Source organism: Cryptomeria japonica, chromosome 2 (assembly GCF_030272615.1).
Source record: "Cryptomeria japonica chromosome 2, Sugi_1.0, whole genome shotgun sequence".
NCBI classification, from domain to species: Eukaryota; Viridiplantae; Streptophyta; class Pinopsida; order Cupressales; family Cupressaceae; genus Cryptomeria; species Cryptomeria japonica.
This window is the reverse complement of record NC_081406.1, coordinates 543,212,506-543,233,047: the sequence shown is the minus strand read 5'-3', so window position 1 is coordinate 543,233,047 and position 20,542 is coordinate 543,212,506. Positions and strand designations below refer to the sequence as shown.

The window sequence follows — 20,542 nt, the reverse complement described above, 5'->3', positions numbered from 1 at the left end:
TTAGGTTATACCATCACTTAGGTTGTTACATGCATGCTATGGGATACCTACATTATATGTTGTGAAGTCCAATGTAACAATCAAAGTTCGAGCTCTTCTCGATAATATTGAAAATGGAGAGTTATTACCAATGCATAAATGGTTAACTAAGTGAAAATATTTTTCAAATTTTATTTGACAAAACTTTGAAAACTATTTACACATCGGATCTATGACTAAATTCAATTCTGATAATATATTATAGATGTTGTTTGAGAGTTATTATTACTGCATGAATGATTAAATAAGTGAATTTTTTTCTTTCTGATAAACGATTCTAAATTTTTAATTTGCATAATATTTTACAAATGTTGTTGTCATAGTTCTAAAGAGTGTGATATTGTCTTTATCTCATTCTGATTATCAATCATTCAAATTTATTGAAATGCATTCTTTTATGCATTATGTATTATTTCTTACAATCATTAAACAAAAATAAACTAACCAAAATTCAATTAAAAACATCATATGTCATTGAATTTATTTGCACCTCACACTTTATTTGTGGATGGTCAAAATTTCCGAACTTTAAAACAAAATTTATATAATTTATTAAAATTATTCAAATGTATAACAATTGATTTATAGATTTTATGCATCGGTGTTGCGCTAATGTTCACTTCAAACTAGTTTATAAATATTGAATATTTTGAAACTTGATATCCCTTGACATATTTTACTTAGATTTTTTTAAATATAGGTATGCTAGTTTCTAAATGGATAAAAGACAATTCATGTGAATGAAGTTATAGTAATGTATAGATGATCATCTTCTTATCTAGAATGTGAGAATGTGTGTATATGTTAGGTTGTGTTTTGACATGGATTAAAAAACTTAAATATGTCACTTTAGTTTTGAATTGTTAACTTCTTTGACAAAGTGTATCTACTAACTAATCATTTTTATTATATTTTTTTATTATAATATATTAATTAATCAATTTTGATTATAAAATTGTCTATTTTTATATAATTCATTGTTGATATGAACAATTTTGCTCAATATGATCGTTGCATGTTTGATTCTTCTAGATATACTTCCAAATAGATAAAGACAACTCATATGAATGAAGTTATAGTAATGTTTATTAAGGTTGGGGTCCCATGGAGGGGAGCTTCCTAAAAAAATTCAAGGGTGCTCTAAGGTTTTTGCGTTGAAGGCGTATTATACTGACATATGGATGCAAACAAGAAGCATTTAATTTGATGTGTTTGTGACACTTAAATGCATGAAAAGCAAAAACAATATTTTATTATTATTTTTTAATTATTTGATGCTAATTGTATCAATCAATTCTCTCTATATTCATGCAATCATAACTTTGTAAATCTAATATTATTATTAATTATAGGATTGAAATGTCCTACATAAAATAATAATAATTTGGTATTAGAAGCTTTTTTTATTTTATAAAGAGTTTAATGGAAATTTAAAATTAAAAAAATTAAAATATATTAAAACATAATAATATAATTATATCTTAATAATAATTTAATATTAATTACAATATAATATTTTTAAAAAGTGGAATAATGTACAAATATGATATTTCAACGTGCTTTATATTATACTCACATATGGATGCACAAACGTTCACCAATAAAAACAAAAGCATTTAATTTGACATATTTGTGACACTTAAATGCATGCCAAAAAAAATAAAAAATTATTATTTTATCTTCACTTCCACCTCTCAACTCCCACTTACTTCCACCATGCAATCACCATGCAATTAGTTAACATTGTAATTATCTCAATCTATTCATATCATGAATCGTCTCATATGATCTCCACCATTAATCTCCACCATTAATCGATATCAAATAGTCTATAAAAGAGTAGTATAATAATAGATTAGAAATGATATTATTAATTATGAGGGATTGAAAGTGTCACTACATAAAATCTACTTTTTTTCTCAATGTTAAGCATAAGAATGAATATAATAATAACAATAACAATAACAATAATAATAATAATAATATAATTTCATACAAATATAAAAATTTAATAATATAATATTTTTTAAGTGAAATCATGAACAAATATGACATCTTTGATGTACTTTACCTATATTCCTTTAAAGATAGGTATGCTAGTTTAAGATTATTTTAAGTAGGTGGTCCCACAAAAAATTAAGTGCAGTTCAGGCTTAAAAATTTAAGCTCTGAAATTTATGAAAGTTGTGGTCCTATGAATTTTTAGGCTTAAAAGTTTAAGCTTTGTTGTGGTCCTGTGAATTTTTAGGCTTAAAAATTTAAGCTCCAAAATTTATGAAAGTTGTGGTCCTGTGAATTTTTAGGCTTAAAAGTTTAAGCTTTGTCGTGGTCCTGTGAATTTTTAGGCTTAAAAGTTTAAGCTCCAAAATTTATGGAAGCTGGTGGTCCCAAAGTTTAAGCTCCAAAATTTATAGAAGCTGGTGGTCTCATGCATTCTGTTATTTAGCTTATTCAATTTACTCATTCACCTAGTAAATAAATATTAATAAAAAATAAAAGCTTATTTGTGGGGGCAATTGTTAGTGGGCGTAGCTATTTTGGCTCCAAAATCATCAATTCGTACACTGTGTTATTGACATGCAAAATCAATGGTGTATAATGTGCGTGAACGGTGTACTGTAGTTTTGGAACCACCAAAAGAGCTGTGTCCAATTGTTAGCCCCCCACCTTTTCCACTTGCTCAAATCTGCAATCCTAAAAAAATAGGGGCTGCTATTTTTTAAAAAATTGCAATTCAAAAAAATAGATTTTGAAGCCCCCTCTTTCAACCCAACATAAGAATTCACTTTATAAATCTCATCAAATATTAATTATGTGAAAATAAAAAATAATTTTTTTTTAAAATTTGAAATTGTGGAAGCTAGGCTCTCCACATTAAATAACCATAGCTAGGCTCTCCACATTAAATAAGCATAAGTTAAAGGCACACACCCTTTACATGAGCGTGCACATTAATTGAAGTTATCAAAAGTTGTGCATAGCCTTTGCATGAATGCGTAGGGTAATTACTAGCTATCAAAATTTAGGCAGTTAAAAATACAGGATTTGATTCCCTTCAATGTCAGGAATGAGATTCATCCGATTGTGGCCGCCCTGCCTAGTTTTGAGCAATTAAACAATTGATGGCACATCCCTCAGGTATTGAATGTCTGCTTTAAAACATTGAAGCGTTTTTTTATAGCTGTTATTTGAAAAGATTGGCAGCCCCAATGGTGGAGGAGAACCCACTTTCAAAACGTCGGAGTTACTGTTCTGCATAGCTCTTTGCACTTTGAAAAGAGTGCCACCCATTTCAAAATTTGATCTTGTATATACCCGTGATAGGTATTGGATTTCTATTTATGTTTAATATATATAATTTTTTTCTAGTAGGCTATGGTCGGGGCATTTCCTCCATTTTCCTCAGATATCCCGAATTGAACCCAAACAGAAAGAATACAAAGAAAGTCAAATTGGAAGACTTTCCAGTCTTTTAGGCAATTAATATAAGAAAACCATCCTCACTGTCCTTTGCTGGCTTCCCCTTTCAAAAATACAGCCTGTTAACGACAATAAAGGAACTATTAGTGCTCATCATTTACTGCATCGATAAATTTTGACTTGTTCTAACTGAGTTGTTCATGCTCCTCTCACCTCTGGGCATTTAACCTTTTGTTGTCAGGCTCTGGCTTGCCCATTTTTTTGTTTGCCTTCAATTCTTGGTTAGTTTTTTTCTGGATCAATCAATCATAGTTTCCAATCTGGTGAAACAGAGTCTGGGTGCATCTTTCAAAGCTTTTCTTTCAAGGATATTTATACCCACGTTCAAAGAAACAGGCATTGAGGTACTTATTGTCACTGTTCATCTGCATTTCATATTGTAACAGTCATACCTTTGGATCAGCTTGATGAGTTTATTGTACGGTGCTTGCCGAGTTTTATTTATTCATTGCTCAGGTTGAATCGGATTAGTTTAATGGGGGACTTGGCTTGTTGCGAAACAGGGGCTCGTTTTTTGGTAGTTGAGTGATTTAGAAGATTGGGTTTGATGACATGAGCACTTCCAGATTCATCAAGTGTGTGACCGTGGGTGATGGAGCTGTGGGGAAAACATGCATGCTCATTTCCTATACAAGCAATACTTTTCCAACTGTAAGTTCGATAAATGGAATCCCTCTTTTGAAATCAGATATCTTCCGTAAATGGGTCTTTAAATGAGATTAATGTTCTTTGAAAAACAAATAGCAGCTTAGGGTTAAGGGTTTATATTGAGACGAATCAGAGCATCAGTCTGAGGTATACAGTGCCGCCATAAACTAATATGCTCTTATATCCATGAAAGAATGACTAAAGCTTCTGATCTGTTACATTATCACTGAATTCAGGCTGCTTGTTGGATTTTATTACTGTAATCATAAATATTTCCTTTTTTTGGTTTGGGATGGTGAATGAAGGTGTGTTGTGGATGTTTTGGTTTAATCAGGACTATGTACCAACGGTGTTTGACAATTTCAGTGCAAATGTGGTTGTTGATGGTAATACGGTGAACTTAGGATTGTGGGACACTGCAGGTAAACGCTCTTCCATATTTTTCACATGTCTGCAGAAATTTATGTTTTGTGATCCATTTCCCCTGCATTTTTATCTGTGCTGTTTGTATAATTTGGTTATTTGATCTCTGTCTATGCAACTATAGATATGATAAATCGAATTTCCCCCGTCTATTGCACCGGACTGCAGTCTGTCATTAGCATTGGGGTTTGTATTTACGTACACTTTGATCTTGTCATCCATATTGAACAAATGCTATTCACCCTTCCTTAGGCCAAGTGCAGTGTAAGTGAACATAAGAAAGTTGGTTGGGCTAAGAGCAAAAAAATGCGAGAACGGAGGTTGTAAAATTCATTCTATGTAGTTTTGGATCAAATTTTGCTGTATTTAACTCTTTTGCCAAAACCTTTATATCCAACTTTTGGTATGATAGCTGAAACAAATCTCTTGTCATCACTTTTGGAGTCCGTTATTTTTCTTGTGTTATACCCATGGCTCCTCCTCTTGGTACTGTAAAGTTTCTGCTTATGAGAATGTTCAAAAAGTTAGAAACTGGATTTAAGTGCAGGCCAAGAAGACTACAACAGGTTGAGGCCCCTCAGTTACAGAGGTGCGGATGTATTTCTTCTTGCCTTTTCTCTGATCAGCAGAGCTAGTTATGAGAATATAGCAAAGAAGGTAATTCCCAAGGTTTCAGTTTTGTTTCTTTATTGTCTTAGACTCTTAACATTGATAGTGGGAATATCAGATTTAGTTTGTGTGCTTTGCTCAGGTTAGGAATTAAGCTTTCATAGACTTTCTTCTCTATCTTAATGCTATTTTTTTTTTCCTCATGGCAGTGGATTCCAGAATTGAGACATTATGCACCAACTGTGCCGATCATTCTTGTTGGAACCAAATTAGGTGGGCCATAACCTATCATTTTTTTGCAGTTAGTCAATGTGTATTTTTAAGCTTTTTATTCTAGCAGTTTACATGTCTCTAGTTTTTATTATTGTAATTGTGACTTTTTTCCCTCTGAAAACCCATATGTTTCCACAGATTTGCGTGATGATAAACAGTTCTTTTTAGACCACCCTGGTGCATTTCCAATAACTACTGCTCAAGTAAGTGGTTTTTCTTGCACTGATTTGAAGGAATTTTGCTTTTCATACGGAGCCTTAAAGTGCAAAGGTTTCTTGATATTAATAACTCATTAAGAGATATTTCTTTTCTTTAGGTAAGTGATGACTGTAAAGTGCCCCAACAAAGTGGTAGACAAGTTGCATAGGACATCAGAATATTTACTGTTTTCATGAAAGCTTTAGCTACTACTGTATTGCTATACATGGATCCTCAAAGTGCAAAGGTCATTTGAGACTAATAATTCATTTAGAGATTTTCCTTTTCTTAGGTAAGGTGTGATGACTTTAAAGCTTTGGAACTTTCTAAGCTGTTGGCGAAAAAAATTAAAAAGTATGGCTGGCCCCCAAAAGATGATGGCAAAACACCTTGCCTATGGCCCAAAACACATAAAAATTTGGCGAATGGGAGATAGACCTTCGATCGTCATATTTGCCAATTTCAAAATCCCCGATCCTGACTATTTGCAAATTGACAAAAATTTGCCACTAAAAAATACTCTGTTTAAAGTGCCCCACCAAAGTGGTAGACAATTTGCATAGGACATCAGAATATTTATTGGTTTCATGAAGGCTTTAGCTACTAGTGTATTGCTATGTATGGAGCCTCAAAGTGTAAAGGTCACTTGAGACTAATAACTCATTTAAACAGTTTCCTTTTCTTTAGGTAAGTGTGATGACTGTAAAGTGCCCCATCAAAGTGGTAGACAAGTTGCACAGGACTTCCGAATATTCACTTGTTTCATAAAGGATTTAGCTACCAGTGTATTGCTATTTATGGAGCCTCCAATATATTCACTTGTTTCATAAAGGATTTAGCTACCAGTGTATTGCTATTTATGGAGCCTCCAAGTGCAAAGGTCACTTGAGACTAATAACACATTTAGAGATTTTCCTTTCTTTAGGTAAGTGTGATGACTGTAAAGTGCCCCAAAAAGTGGTAGACAAGTTGCATAGGACATCAGAACATTTACTGGTTTTATGAAGGCTTTAGCTACTAGTGTATTGCTATCTATGGAGCCTCAAAGTGCAAAAGTCACTTGAGACTGATAACTCATTTAGAGATTTTCCTTTTCTTTAGGTAAGTGTGATGACCGTAAATTGCCCCAACAAAGTGATAGACAAGTTGCATAGGGCATCAGAATATTTACTGGTCTCATGTAGGCTTTAGCTACATGTGTATTGCTATATATGTTTAAAGGATATTAATGATTTTTATTTAAATTTAATTTGCAGTACATGGTGTAAAATTTCTGGCCAATACCAAGTTTACCTTTCTTCGTTAATTTACAGGGTGAAGAGTTGAAGAAGCAAATTGGAGCTGCAGCATATATTGAATGCAGTTCCAAAACACAACAGGTATCTCTAAAGATGTGGAAATTTCATGCGTACGTTAACATAGCTGTCATTTATTTATACATATATGCTAGTACTACATTTGTTTCTGTAGCTCATTTAGTAAGCAATGCATGAATGTCTTATTTTTTTATTTGGGATTGGTAGTTTCGTTCATTCGGTATCTTGGGCTATTTCAATTTGTTAATATTTAGTGTCATTGTTGATTGTGGTTGCAGAATGTGAAGGCTGTTTTTGATGCTGCAATTAAAGTGGTTCTTCAGCCACCCAAGCAGAAAAAGCGTAGAAAAAAACACAAACAATGCTCCATTCTTTGAGGGATCTTGATCTGTGGAACTTTTCCTAACACTTCACTAACTAGAAGGCTGACATATGTTTTTCTCTTTGCAAGTGTCTTGTCAGAATTATTCCAGACACTTTAGAATTGTAGAGAAATAGATTCATAATCCTAGTTACTTCTTGGAAAGCCTTTCAGTGTTCCACTGTTGTTTAAAAATATCTGCCCTATCCAGGTTTTTTAATCCTTTTCATTTTTTCAGGTGATTGACTTCTTGTATTCGTCTTGCTATAACTGCCATTGCTATACTTCAACTGGAAGATTCTAACTATTTTCTTTAAGCAGCTGAAGCTATAAGCTTAATGACTTATTACAAGAAAAGAAGTGTCCATGACCCTGAAGATCATGTGAGTTTTTGTAATATTCCAATGAAGAGCCCCTGATATATTGCTCAAATGTGCAAACTTGAAATTAGCTGTAAATTGTATTGCCTAACCGTGCCTGGAAACAAGTTGCATATATGTATAAAGCAAGCCTTCTTGAAAGTGAAGTCTGATTTTTTATTTTAAGTTGATCACTGAAGATATTTTACAGTTAAATCTCAGAATGATTTGCTTTGTGCTTGTGTTAGTAACAGTAAATTGTATTAGTACATGGCCATACGACCCTGATCCTGGTTCACAATCAGGGTCTTCATACTTTCATGATTTGGTAGTTTAGATGAAATGGCAAGGAAGCTTGGAGTTGGATGAGGTCTTTATACTTTACATTGCAAGGGCTACTTACTGAAATTTTCATGAAATAAGGTCAGGGCAAGTTTGAACTTTGTTTTTAGAAGGTTGCATCGAAATAAAATGTTGATGAAGAAACAAATGTGGATCCTGAAATATGATGGAAATGTTGATGAAGGAATTAAAGTGGGTAATTAAATATGATCCAAAATGTTGATGAAGATAAAACTTTACTCAAATCTAAAAATATACCAAACTAAAATAAAATGTTCCAGTGCATTCTTGACTTTCATTAGTTATGGATTAAATTTTCAAATTGGGTAACTCCTAAGATTCACTTAATTAGATTCATCAGATTTCTACAGTCCATGCTGTTGATTGCAAATTGTTTTCTGGATCAACTGTGTATTGGCTTAACTGAATCCCGATTTTATTCATTCAAACAAATTATTTGGTTAAAAGTTATTGATGCCTGTCATTGACATCTGGGAGTGCCATTTTTGGCCAGGTAAAAGTGAAATTTTTAAGAGAATTGAGATGCCCAACATTTTTTTTCTATAATCCGATAGCCATTATGACTATAGGTCACGGCTACAGTAAAAAGTTCAGAAATACACAAACTCAAAAAGGTATTCATAATGGGGCGGTGATCCTTTCTAGACTAGATAAAGCAAAAAAGTGCCCTAATGGTACGGTGACCTGCTGGAAGCATGCATAAAACAAATTGTACAAAATAACTGATCTCACGCTACCGCCCAAAGGCGTCTGTATCTCCATAAATCGTAATGATCACATGTGGAGCAATGACAGTTTGCGACATTATCATTGTTTAAGCATAAATCTTTGCCAGTCTGAGTTGCAAACTGAAGATCTCTAATTTATCGTGATTTCTTCCGATAAATACCTGCCTATGCCAGATAAATTGGCTGAAAAAACGCGAGAGAAATTGAATTGATCAAGCCAGTTCCTTTCTGCCGATTTTAGGCCAAATTTTCGTACGATTTACAGCAGATAAAAACGTGGTCAACCACGAATTTTAGTTAAGTAGTTGCATTTTACAAGCTTTAAATCGAATTTCTTTGGTCAAAAATGTCCAGGGTTAGTTTTTTTTCGTTCCATTTTGTCAGCATTTTTCAAACAAGATAATAATTGTATACAAAATAATAATTACAAATAGAACTAAGTGAAAAGATGAACAATGTTAAAGCAAAGAAATTATATTTAATTTATGTTTGTGTATTTTTTATTTGCAAATAAATGATAACTAACATAACGTCAGATACTAAAACAATGTGAATGCAACTAATCTTTTTGTTCGTTATGTATATTATTGAACGATTCCATGCAACTTGAATGAATTACACTAATTATGAGAGTGTTAAATCAACACTAAAATCGACAACTATGAAATGATTTTGAAAGTAAATCAATAATGAATTTGCTTGAATCTTTTCTTTAATTTGTTTTTGTTTGAAATATTTTTTTACAAGATAAGAATAAATATTACAATTTATTGTTTCTTGAATGACATTGAAAAATAATTGCATGTGTTGTCTATTTCATGCTTGTTTGTTTGAAGGTGGTTGTTTATTAACTATATGTGCCTAGTTTAGTGAATCCTTGAGATAGAATAATGTTGTTTGAACAATGAAATAGCAACAAAATAAATTTATCTAAATCAAAAAAACAAAACTAATCTAAATCTTGGATCTACAAGTGAATGTTAAAATCCCATATCAACAAAATACTTAAATAGCAATTCTCTACTTGAAACCATTGCAAGAAACAAACTATTCTAAGATTAAAAGAATGAAACCTCATACTTCAAAGAAGAGATTATCTTAGATGTGAAGTTGATTCTAATTGTTGACAAGATTCTCTTTAAGAACCCAACATGGTATCATTCTCCTCCTTTGCATTACACACACTCCTTTTATAATGGAAGCAAGGTGAAAAATACCAAACACAAAAAGTGAAAGGAAGTTTGGAAACTAAACAACTTGGAAACCATTTTGGGTTGTGCTATTGACAATATGGTTGATTAAAAGAGTCTAGAGGCTATCTGACTATGTTGGACAACATTAAACATTATAAGAAGCTTGCCAAAGTTTGAAATTTTGATTTGACTTCAAAAAATAGATATTGTACCTAGTGTTGTTCATTATTGGTGAAAGGCAAAAGCAATTGTCTTTTCTAAAGAAATTACCAAAAGGGCCTTCTAAAATCTTTTGCCAAACTCTAAATAAAGCGAGATCCACAATTAGCCAATGTAATTGAGATTTTTCCTAGTCTAAGCATAACCTAAGATAAATTGAATAAGAGTTTTAGAGCCAAACAAATTGCAAAATAATCATGCAAAAAGACAAAATCATTGATTTTGCTAATAATACAATTACTAAGGTAGTTGCATAATTGACATGGGTTAAAGGGAATAGTTTTATCAATAATCGAATAATAAAAAAGTAATTCCAAGGTAAAATAAAAGGCAAAGGAACCATATAGGTAGACTTACTACTTCCACCAAGCTTGGATTAATTAAGAGGATGCTTTTATTCATGCCACATCGGTTGTGTGTTAGGCCAATAGGTCATCATTGAACTTTTCATGTATGGTTGTTTATTTTTGGCACTTAAATATTTGTACTTCAAGTAAGCAATCTCCATGAATGAGTCAATGTTGCTACCCTAAATATGCATGTGGAACCTCAACACTTACGTAAACGTACCTTGGTTGATGTTTCACATCTAGACTTGCAAAACTAAAAGAAAAAGTCATGTGTAGCATAAAGTTATATAAAAAGTGACATACAAAATAAGAATACTCTTGGTGTGGAGCATAAGAAATACTACTTTAAACATGAGCTCATGTCACTTACTCAACCTAAAAAATAAACATGAAAAAAGTATTATTCAAGTGCATCTCAATCAAGAAATCAGTTCAAATTTATGAAGAACATGGACAAAAGGATGTATTCTATGATTGGGAATGCATGAATATACTTGTGCTACCTCATTGGAATCACCTATATGGTGGCACACAAACTGATGTTGTTTATACCTTTTCTAGAGGAAAGAGCCTTTTAATAAACAGGAGAAAGGGAATAGAGATCCATCTTATTTTATGAAATTCTACAATATTGTAGGGAAGTTCCACTTACAAACTTGCCTCTATCTATTATATATTACAAATCAATTTGTGAGTCTACAAAAATTTAGCAAGGGACCATTTGGTGGCATCCCCTTACTATAGGAGTTTCAACTGTGAGGGTTGTATAGTGATGAGGGTAGGCAAGGGCATATGCACCAAGGTAGAGGTGACAACCATGCTACCAAGACCATTAGTTAACTTAGCCATTATGGAGGGTGAATTAAATGAGGGGGATAATAAGGATAATAAGTATAATTTTTAATGTATGAGGTAGGATAGGGAGAGGGAGAGAGAGAGGCACTAGCATAGTTGGCACCAACAAGTTATCTCCTTTATACAATTGATAGAGCATCATATAAGAGTAGGTGATCCCTCTTGGTATCCAAGAAATCATCATAAGTAGTTTTCTTTTGCTTTTTTGCCTTCACTACTCTTTAATATCCAATTTCAAGTTGTTAATATTACTTGGAATGTTTATCAATTATACCTTTGACATGAACTTGACATTTCTCTTTGCTTTTCCCTTGGTGATGTAGACACTACAAATAAATGGAGGGTCCTAATTAGGAAAACACTTATGGATACCTTTGACATTCTCATGAGGATGAGAGATGATCTTTTGGTGGATGCACACTTATTTTATTTTTCGTTGTCACATAGATGTGTTTGCTCATGTTTGTCATGCTAGTGGCAAGTTCCTTGCATTACAAATGTAGGTTGTTGATCTTTGAACAAAAAAAGGATTGCAAGAGAGCTAATTGAAGTAGGAGGTATTCTCAACATCATACATCATCACATTCACAAGTTAAGGTACATATCCCTTCTTAGTGATTTGTGCAAAGGGAGACGACTCCCACACAAACAAAGGTTGCATGGGATAGGAGTAGGGGTCCTCAACAACTAAGGGATTGGGATTATACTCAAACATTCTTGCAACTCCTTTGATTTTGTTCTCATATATTTAACTTTCCCTCTTGCACGAGGATATTTAGAGATGATTGTATTTCCATTCTTATATCTCCCATTGTGGAACATTTATACCCCAACTTGGCATTGACACATAATAGATTTATTTCGATGAAGCTAGTCTTTCCTCATATCTTGTCATGCTTAATTTTGTATACATTACTTTATTTTTATGCACATTGATGGTTTTAGAGTTTAGACTACACTATATATGTATGTAAAAGTACATGTCATGCTCTCATTTTTTTTAAAACTTTATGATGTATGTATAATGGATACATATGAATGTAAAATGTGTGTATGGTAAATTCACAATACTAGATTTTCATATTTATTTATTCCATTATATGGATATGCTATGGAAATTATGATTACTCTTTATAATATTTTTAATTTAATAGATTGAAGTTTACTAGCATGTAGATTGCTCTCTAGGTTTCTAAAATCAATAAAAAGTGAGAGTAGGTGAGAAATTAAATACAACCACACTCAAATTTTGAAGATTTGATAAGAACAAAATTCATAATTTTTGAATTTAGTTTATAAACTACTATTTTGTAGAAAAGTGGAGATTAAAATTTTCAAATAGGGGGAGCACACAAAGTGTTTTTTTTTTATAGAAAAATATAACATAACATCCAGTGTGCTTCCCCTAAAATATTAACTTTTAAAAATTATCACAAATCATTTTAGTGAAAAATTAGCAAACATCAGGTAGTTTATGCTTGATTTTTTCGTTATTTTTTAACAAATATGATTTTTTTAACTAATTTTCAAAGTGGAGACATTTTATTTTTTTTCAAAAATTCAACGGAAGTCAATTTTTTTGAATGTGTATTGAATAGAATCTAGAATATAAAAATATTTATTGTAAATTTGGATGAACAGATAAAAGTATTACACAAAAAAATACTATATGTGGATTTTTGGCAAAAAAATGAAGACATTAGCCAAAAAAAAATGAAGATAAAATCTTTAATGTATTCAAAACATAGAATAAACTTATATGGTTAGAAAGGTAAGAGAGATCTTAATTTTATTGTGACATTCTTTTATCAATATTGAAAAATGTGCAAATTGAATAAATAGCACCTTGACATTTAGTTATTTTCATATGTTTTAAAAAAACATGTTTTTGAACATTAACACACAAGTCCAACCAAATTGGTAGTTTCCAAAGGAAGTTATAATATGAGTGCATTATAACATTCATATTTTGTGAACACATTTTTTTTTTTATTAATAAAATGCAAGTGCATTATTATAATGTGATTATTATTATGTGACTACATTATATATATTTGAACCAAAAAGTGGTTTCCATTTTTATGCAGATGCCATACTGTGCTTTAGATTTAAAGTGTAACTTGATGAGTATTGGATATCTTGTTTAAAAGGGGTATGAAGTATTTTAAACAATGTGTATAATTTTGGACTAATTTCTTAAAAATCAACTAATAGCAAATAGCAAATTTCAAAGTTGAAATGACTAAGAGAAGGAGATTGACTAACAATAGGATATCTCCTTCAAGGTTGAAACTAGAGTTGTATCTAGAATTTTTCCAAGCTCACCCCTTAGGGAGATCTCAAGTGGTTATAGGAAACTAAAAAAAAGTAGCAATCTCATATTCAACTCAATAAGATATCATTTATGCAACATTTTAGTTAAAAAAAAAAAAAAATGAGATTTGACATTGACATTTGTGATTTTGGCACTAGAATTTTGGAGGTCTAGATTTTTTTTACACATGAAAACCATGTTAAAAGTTTTGCCATTGATAAAAAATAGATGAGAGTATGTGAAAGGTGCAATTTTGGAAAGTAACATGGAGAGTCATGTCTAACACACAAGTTAGTTAAAGGCAAAGACGCCATTTGATAATGTTCACTCTAATTTGTATAGACTAATGCATATGGCTTCAATTGGTAGATGATTTTATTTTTTTGGCATTCATTGGTGGCTATATAAAGAAGATATTAGTATATTTGTTGAATCATATGTCTAATGGTTTTTGGATTTTGTGCAAATTTGAAGTCTTAGTAGAGAAGAAAAGCATACACTAAATCAAAATTCTAAGAATAGATAGTGGGAAATATATCTCAAAAAAATTCTACACTTTTGTGAGGATCATAGAATCCAAAAGTAGTTTATTGTAAGACATATACATTAATACAATGATATCATAGTAGAAATGAAGAATATAACAATCATGGAAATAGCCAGGAGTATGTTGAAGTCCAAACATTTGCAAAATCAGTATTTGGTAGAGGTTGTAGCATGTGTAGTATACATAATAAATAGATGCCCAACCAAGAGTGTCAAAAAAATGATTCCAAAGGAAGCACAAAGCACAAGGAAGAAAATCACTGCCCATATAAGAGTGTTTGGATGTGTGGCATTTTAACATTTCCTAGATGAATTAAAAAAAAATTAATAACAAGGGGAAAAAAAATCTTTGTAGGATACAATGAGGATGGGATGGAAGTTTGAAGGAAAAAATGAGTAGTTTTGCAGCTTTACCTTAATACCATAGACAAGTATTGATTCTAGTCTAGGTAATCTCTCTTTTTTTATCTCCTTGCATGCTTTCTCAAGCTCAACAAGGTGGTTCACAAGTGACACCTTCATCAATTATAAGGTTATCCTCATGCATGTAGCCAAGAATTCCATCAAATGAGCAACCAATACCACAAAGTAAACCTACTCTAACACATTTTACAAGTCATTCTAGGTGTAAGACCATCAAGTCCAAATCCTTCAAGATATACTTCGATTGATATGTTAAATCTAACATTGGAAAGTCTAAAGAAATAAAAACTAATAAGTTTGAGGGATATATTTAATGAAAATAGAGGTGAGCACATTGTTGTTTTACTTTCTCTTTTTTCCTTGCTTTCACAAGCAATTGATCTATTATAATTTGAAGAAGCAATTAAAGATAAAAATTAGGCACAAGCAATGGATGAAAAGATTTATACAATAGAGAAGAATTAAATGTTGGATTTCATGGATCTTCCAAAAGGAAAAATCTGATAGGAGTAAGGTGGGTTTATAAAACTAAATTTAATGTAGAAGGAAACATGTGAAAGCATAAAACAAGGCTTGCAAAGGGTTTTCAATAGCAACCTAGAGTTTCACTACAATGAATTATTTACTATAGTAGATCATTGGACACAAAAAAAAAAGTACTAACATTTCATCCTAGAGTAAGTGGTCAATATATTAGATGGATGCAAAATTGACATTTCCTATTGACTTCCTAGAAGTATATGTACTGTGATAACCCACCTTAATTAACCCAACAAAATTGACCCTTTTTTTTTTTTTTTAGTTTAATCATTGTGTTTGATTCAATCGCATACTCTGGGCATCCATCCATTTGGATTAGGCATTCATTAATCCAGGATGAGCATCTAACCATACGGGTTAGGCACTTGTCCATACGGGACATAAGATTTCATCTATCCAATACGAGATAGGCATCTACCCATACGGGGTAGGCATCTATCCAAATCGGGATAGGCATCTACCCATGCGGGGTAGGCATCTATCCAATCAGGATAGGAGATGCTCTGGCCAGAGACTTAGACTCATCGGGACCATTCGGGTCCTGAGCCACTCACTAAGTACTACACTCTTCTAACAGAAGTGCACCGAGGTCACCGTCCTTAGGAGTAATTGAATAACATAATACAAGCTTGAATTTCGCCTCGGAATTTGGCTTAAAGCCTCGAGAAGTCAAGCGAATCTGTACGAGATTCCTTTCGAGTATGCATTGAATTACTTTTTCCAATTTTAATTATCTTATCTTTCAAAATAGGATTCTTACTCAATCTTTCTTCTTACCAAGCCTAGACCCCACCCACGAATGCCTGAGTACGAGGGACAACTCTGTCCCAAGACTGCCTACATACCCGCTTCGACACGGGATCAAGGCATAAAGTATGTAGTTCTATTTTCTGTTCTATGGTTTGATGTAAACTGATTAGTGGGTACACAACCCTTTCTAGGGTCAATGTCCCAGACAATTTCTCTGCGGTTGCTACCGATGATGGTAGCGCTTAAGCAAAAGCTCTTGATGGCCTACTGCTTGTGGCCTAAAACAACTATATCCAAATTCTTATCATGGGCGTCACCCTTGACCAATTGCCAATCGACAATAATTCTTCGAGATTAAATCAGTTTTATAAAAACATTTCACTCATCATCCCTATAGGGGGTTTACTATGGTTTATCTCAATGGATGTAAAATCATTTAAAAAATATCTTATTAGATGATTGATCCAAGAGGGATTACCCGCCCCTTGGATTTTAACTTCCAAGTGTCCCTTATTACTCCCCGACGATTTATAGGGACAATGCCACAGACGTCGTTGATGCAGCTTTATTAGGTGTTAAGTGCAGTAGTTCAACACGACGACATTACCCGTAAGCGTGACCCAGAGGCACTGTATATACCGAACGCTGCTAGGTTTTGGTTTACCAACTCCCTTTATTTAATTTTTCTAACTTAAAACATCATGCTTGGAAAATAATTATGAATTGAACGCGAATATTTAGACATTGCAAAGCTCAATTAATTGAAATAACTACTCAATGAATGACATGGAATAGAACCCATAACTAACATTATTTATTATTTGAACTTGAAGTGTAACTTTGCATAATAATAACAATTAGGAAACTAGCATAACAATAATTAAACGTGAAACTTGCATGGAGATGGAAACACCAATAAATGTAATCAATGTGAAGCAATTTGCATGAGGCGGAGGTAGTGTAAGTTACATGCGAGAATGTAGCTTATAAAGCCACTAATCCCAAAATAAAATTTACCTTCAAATCATTTAATGGGGATTAATTGCTAAGTGGATCATAAGATCTAATTACAAAATTTGATATAATTTAATTACAATTTATAAATTGCTAAAACTAAAATCTAAATAAAAATTTATCTAAGTTCAAAATTTTAATAAACTAAGATTATACATATAAAAAAAGAATTGAATTAATTAAAACTTTATACATAAAAAAAAATCTAACGAAACCATTAGCCAAAGTTTAAAATTGCATTGGCATTAATAAAGGGATCAAGTGGGAGGGGGACCCCACGGGTCCCCTCCACTACCCTGCGGCCATTGCCACAGCAGTGACCGCAGGCTAGTGGAGGGTACCATTGCGGTACCACTCCCCCTGCAGAGTAATAACTCCGCCTGCGAGCCCGATACCCCATACGCTAGATACCGTGCACCCAACAATATGGAAGTTACTTGCATAACATTTTATAAATAATATATATATATATATATATATATATATATATATATATATATATATATATATATATATATATATATATATATATATATTCTAGTTTAATTTAATTAAGCACAGAGGATAGAATTTAACAATAAGGATAAAATATTAATGTAAACAATAAGGATTAATTTACAGGAGTGAATAACACAAAGAGTTTATTCAGAGGGATTTATTCCTTAGTTTGAACTATTATCCAGAGAGAAGTGGATTTCCAGACACAAAAATAATAATGGAACCAAATTAAAAACAACACAGAGAATTATTCACAGCGAAATCTATCCCTCCATTTCAACTAATTTTTACAGAGAAAATATATATAACCAGATAATGGAATCAAATGAGAATATCACAAAGGATTATTCACAGCGAAAACTATTCCTTTCATTTCAACTAATTTTCACAGAGAAAGTATATAACCAGATAATGGAATCAAATGAGAATATCACAAAGGATTATTCACAGTGAAAACTATTCCTTTCATTTCAACTAATTTTCACAGAGAAAGTATATAACCAGATAATGGAATCAAATGAGAATATCACAGAGGACTATTCACAGCGAAAACTATTCCTTTCATTTCAACTAATTTTCACAGAGAAATTTATTTTAAGAACGAGATTCAGATTTCTAGAGAAATGAATTAGAGGGAAGAAATAAAGATTAAGATTCAATCACACAGGGAAGAGTTTTATTTTTAGAAAAAGAGATTTGAAAAAAAGAATAAAGGAAATATGATTTTTTGCATAAATATAAAATCTTTGGAAAAACAAAAGGCAAGATTATGAGCATATTTCTTAAGCAAAATAAAATAAATAATCGAACTATCTTTTATTTGCATTATGTGGAAGAAACTTATCAATAATTATTTCCTAAATAGAAGAAAAAGACTTGCACTCTAATAAAACTTTTGAAAGAAGATCTAGAAGCTATTTTTTTGATAATATAAATTTCTCATATAACAAAAGGAGAGAACCTAGTTTGTTGAAGCTTGATGTTGAATCCTCTAGCTATCCTTGATCCTTCCTTGCAACTAGAGAGAGATCTTCCAACAACAACTTAAAAATTCCTGCAACAAAATGAGACTACCAAAGAAAAACTTGGGAAAATTTCCTTCAAAACATAATCAACTCCCTTCTTTGAAACTTGCATATAATTTTATAAGAAAATTCCCTCCATTCCACTATCTTGAAAATTTAATTAAAAAGGAGATTCTTTCCCAATTTTGGACTTCATGCAAATTGATTAGACTTAGTGGGAGGAGTTACATGCAAGGTGGTGGAGAATCCTCTAGAAGCTTCTTATTCTTCCTACAACATGTGCCATAATTGGATGTGGAAAACTAAATAAATAAATAAGAAAAAAGTATATTTTCCATGTGTGTGTGTGTGTGTGTTTTATTATTTTATCCTTTTTATAATATTCATTCAATCATTTAAATAGCTTATCCAAAAATATAATAGAGTTTGTATTTTAAATCCAAAAGTGATAAAGGAGGGTTGTGACATGTACAACAACCACTAGGATATGAAATCATACTTGGATATCAAATCATAGGTTGTGAAGACAAGTTCTATAGACTTAAGAAAGTTCCTAGAGCATATTATAGCATAATTGAGTCTTACCTTTGATAGAATGACTTCAACAGGTTTAACAAGTCCATATTGTATACAAAAATGAATGAATACAAGCAAATTCTAATTGTATGTCTCTAGATTGATGATTCAACATTCACAAGCAATTTATCAATTGTTTTGTTTAAGGGTCTATGAAGAAAAAATTTGAGATGACTGATTTGGGTCTCATGAAATATGTTCTTCGCATTGAGGTGAATAAAAAAAAATGACATGATGCAATGTTGATCCAACATTTTCTAATAGACTCCTCAATAGTTTAATATTCTTGATAGCAATAAGGCTAGATGTAATGTACATCATGAAACTTATTTCAAGGTTCATGGAGTCTCCAAAAGAATTTCACTAACAAATTGTAAAAAAAAATGAGATATGCGAGTGAAACCAAAAATCATGGAATTGGTATTCAACGTCAAATTAGTTCAAACTCATAGAATACGTAGACAATAATTGTGTAAGCAACATTGATGACAAGACAAATACATTTAGTTATGTTTTTCATTTTGGAATAGGTATAGAATCATAGACATCCAAGAAATAACCCATTGACATTTTTCCATCAATAAAAGTTGACCATGGTCATTCACTCCTTGCTCACCCAATCTCCCAATTACTAACTTCAAAGAATCTAAAAAATGATAACTAAAAGTCCATTAATAAATTTCACATGTACCAATAGCCACCCACTTCTACCCCTAGTAGTTCAAATTTGTGGAATTTAATTGGAGGATTTGTGTAGCTTTATTGGTACCCATATTGCATGACTCTAGGGAATTTGTGCAAAAGTATTGACAATCTTTGAGGTGGTTGTAGTGCATGGTTATTGGGACATCTTTAAGTAGGTATCAAGCGACTCTTCTAAATGACCAATTTGACCCTTGTGTACATGATGGATTCCACAAGGTTTGTCTTTACTTCCAAGAAGGCATAAAAATAGCTATAAGCAGATATATCACATACAAAGAGAACAATTTTTTTTTGTCAAAATCTAATGTATCGTTTAGGATCTATGGGTGCGCAAAGTTAGCTATAACAAATACTGGTGCTATTCTACTAGGTTTCAACTGTCATTTTCAGTAGTTATGGTCATGAGTTTATCGTTTGATTTATTTATGGTGTGGATGAGGGTTTATTACACATTGTTTGAGAGATTCTAAAGGGGGTTTGACCTATAAAAATATAAGTACCAGGTTGCTTGGCTAAACTCTCAATTCTTCTTGATTTAAAAATTGCATATTCTTTGGGATTGGATTTAACTAAGAAACATATTTTTGATTTGTTGGCCATGTTGATTGTTTTTTATGGCTCTACAGTTAAGGGAAGTAGCATGTCAAATTGTAATTGCAGACAATTAGAAAGAATCCAAAAGCATCTAGTCATGAGTAGTCTCAAAGTCAAATCCACAATCCCTTATTTATTTTGGT

General features: G+C 32.0%; 1 protein-coding gene across 2 annotated transcripts; it reads left to right on the top strand.

The window, feature by feature from the left end:
* Positions 1–3,017: 3,017 nt before the first annotated feature.
* LOC131052338 (rac-like GTP-binding protein 5) lies at positions 3,018–7,892 on the top strand. 2 transcript variants are annotated; one of them, XM_057986978.2, is made up of 9 exons: positions 3,018–3,177; positions 3,792–3,863; positions 4,023–4,170; positions 4,502–4,589; positions 5,138–5,247; positions 5,409–5,472; positions 5,611–5,675; positions 6,984–7,049; positions 7,265–7,892. In XM_057986978.2, exons 3-9 carry the CDS (start codon positions 4,072–4,074, stop codon positions 7,361–7,363), a joined length of 591 nt encoding a protein of 196 aa, XP_057842961.1. In that variant the 5' UTR covers positions 3,018–3,177; positions 3,792–3,863; positions 4,023–4,071; the 3' UTR covers positions 7,364–7,892. The 2 variants fall into 2 exon arrangements, with proteins under 2 accessions (XP_057842961.1, XP_057842962.1); XM_057986979.2 differs by lacking the exon at positions 3,018–3,177 and having other exon boundaries at positions 3,407–3,863.
* Positions 7,893–20,542: the final 12,650 nt, after the last annotated feature.

Excerpts from the sequence above, each read along its gene's own strand:
- LOC131052338 (XM_057986978.2), top strand. The coding sequence starts at position 4,072 with ATGAGCACTTCCAGATTCATCAAGTGTGTGACCGTGGGTGATGGAGCT. Across the intron at positions 4,171-4,501 it reads CAAGCAATACTTTTCCAACT|GACTATGTACCAACGGTGTT; the intron begins GTAAGTTCGATA and ends TGGTTTAATCAG. Across the intron at positions 5,676-6,983 it reads TTCCAATAACTACTGCTCAA|GGTGAAGAGTTGAAGAAGCA; the intron begins GTAAGTGGTTTT and ends GTTAATTTACAG.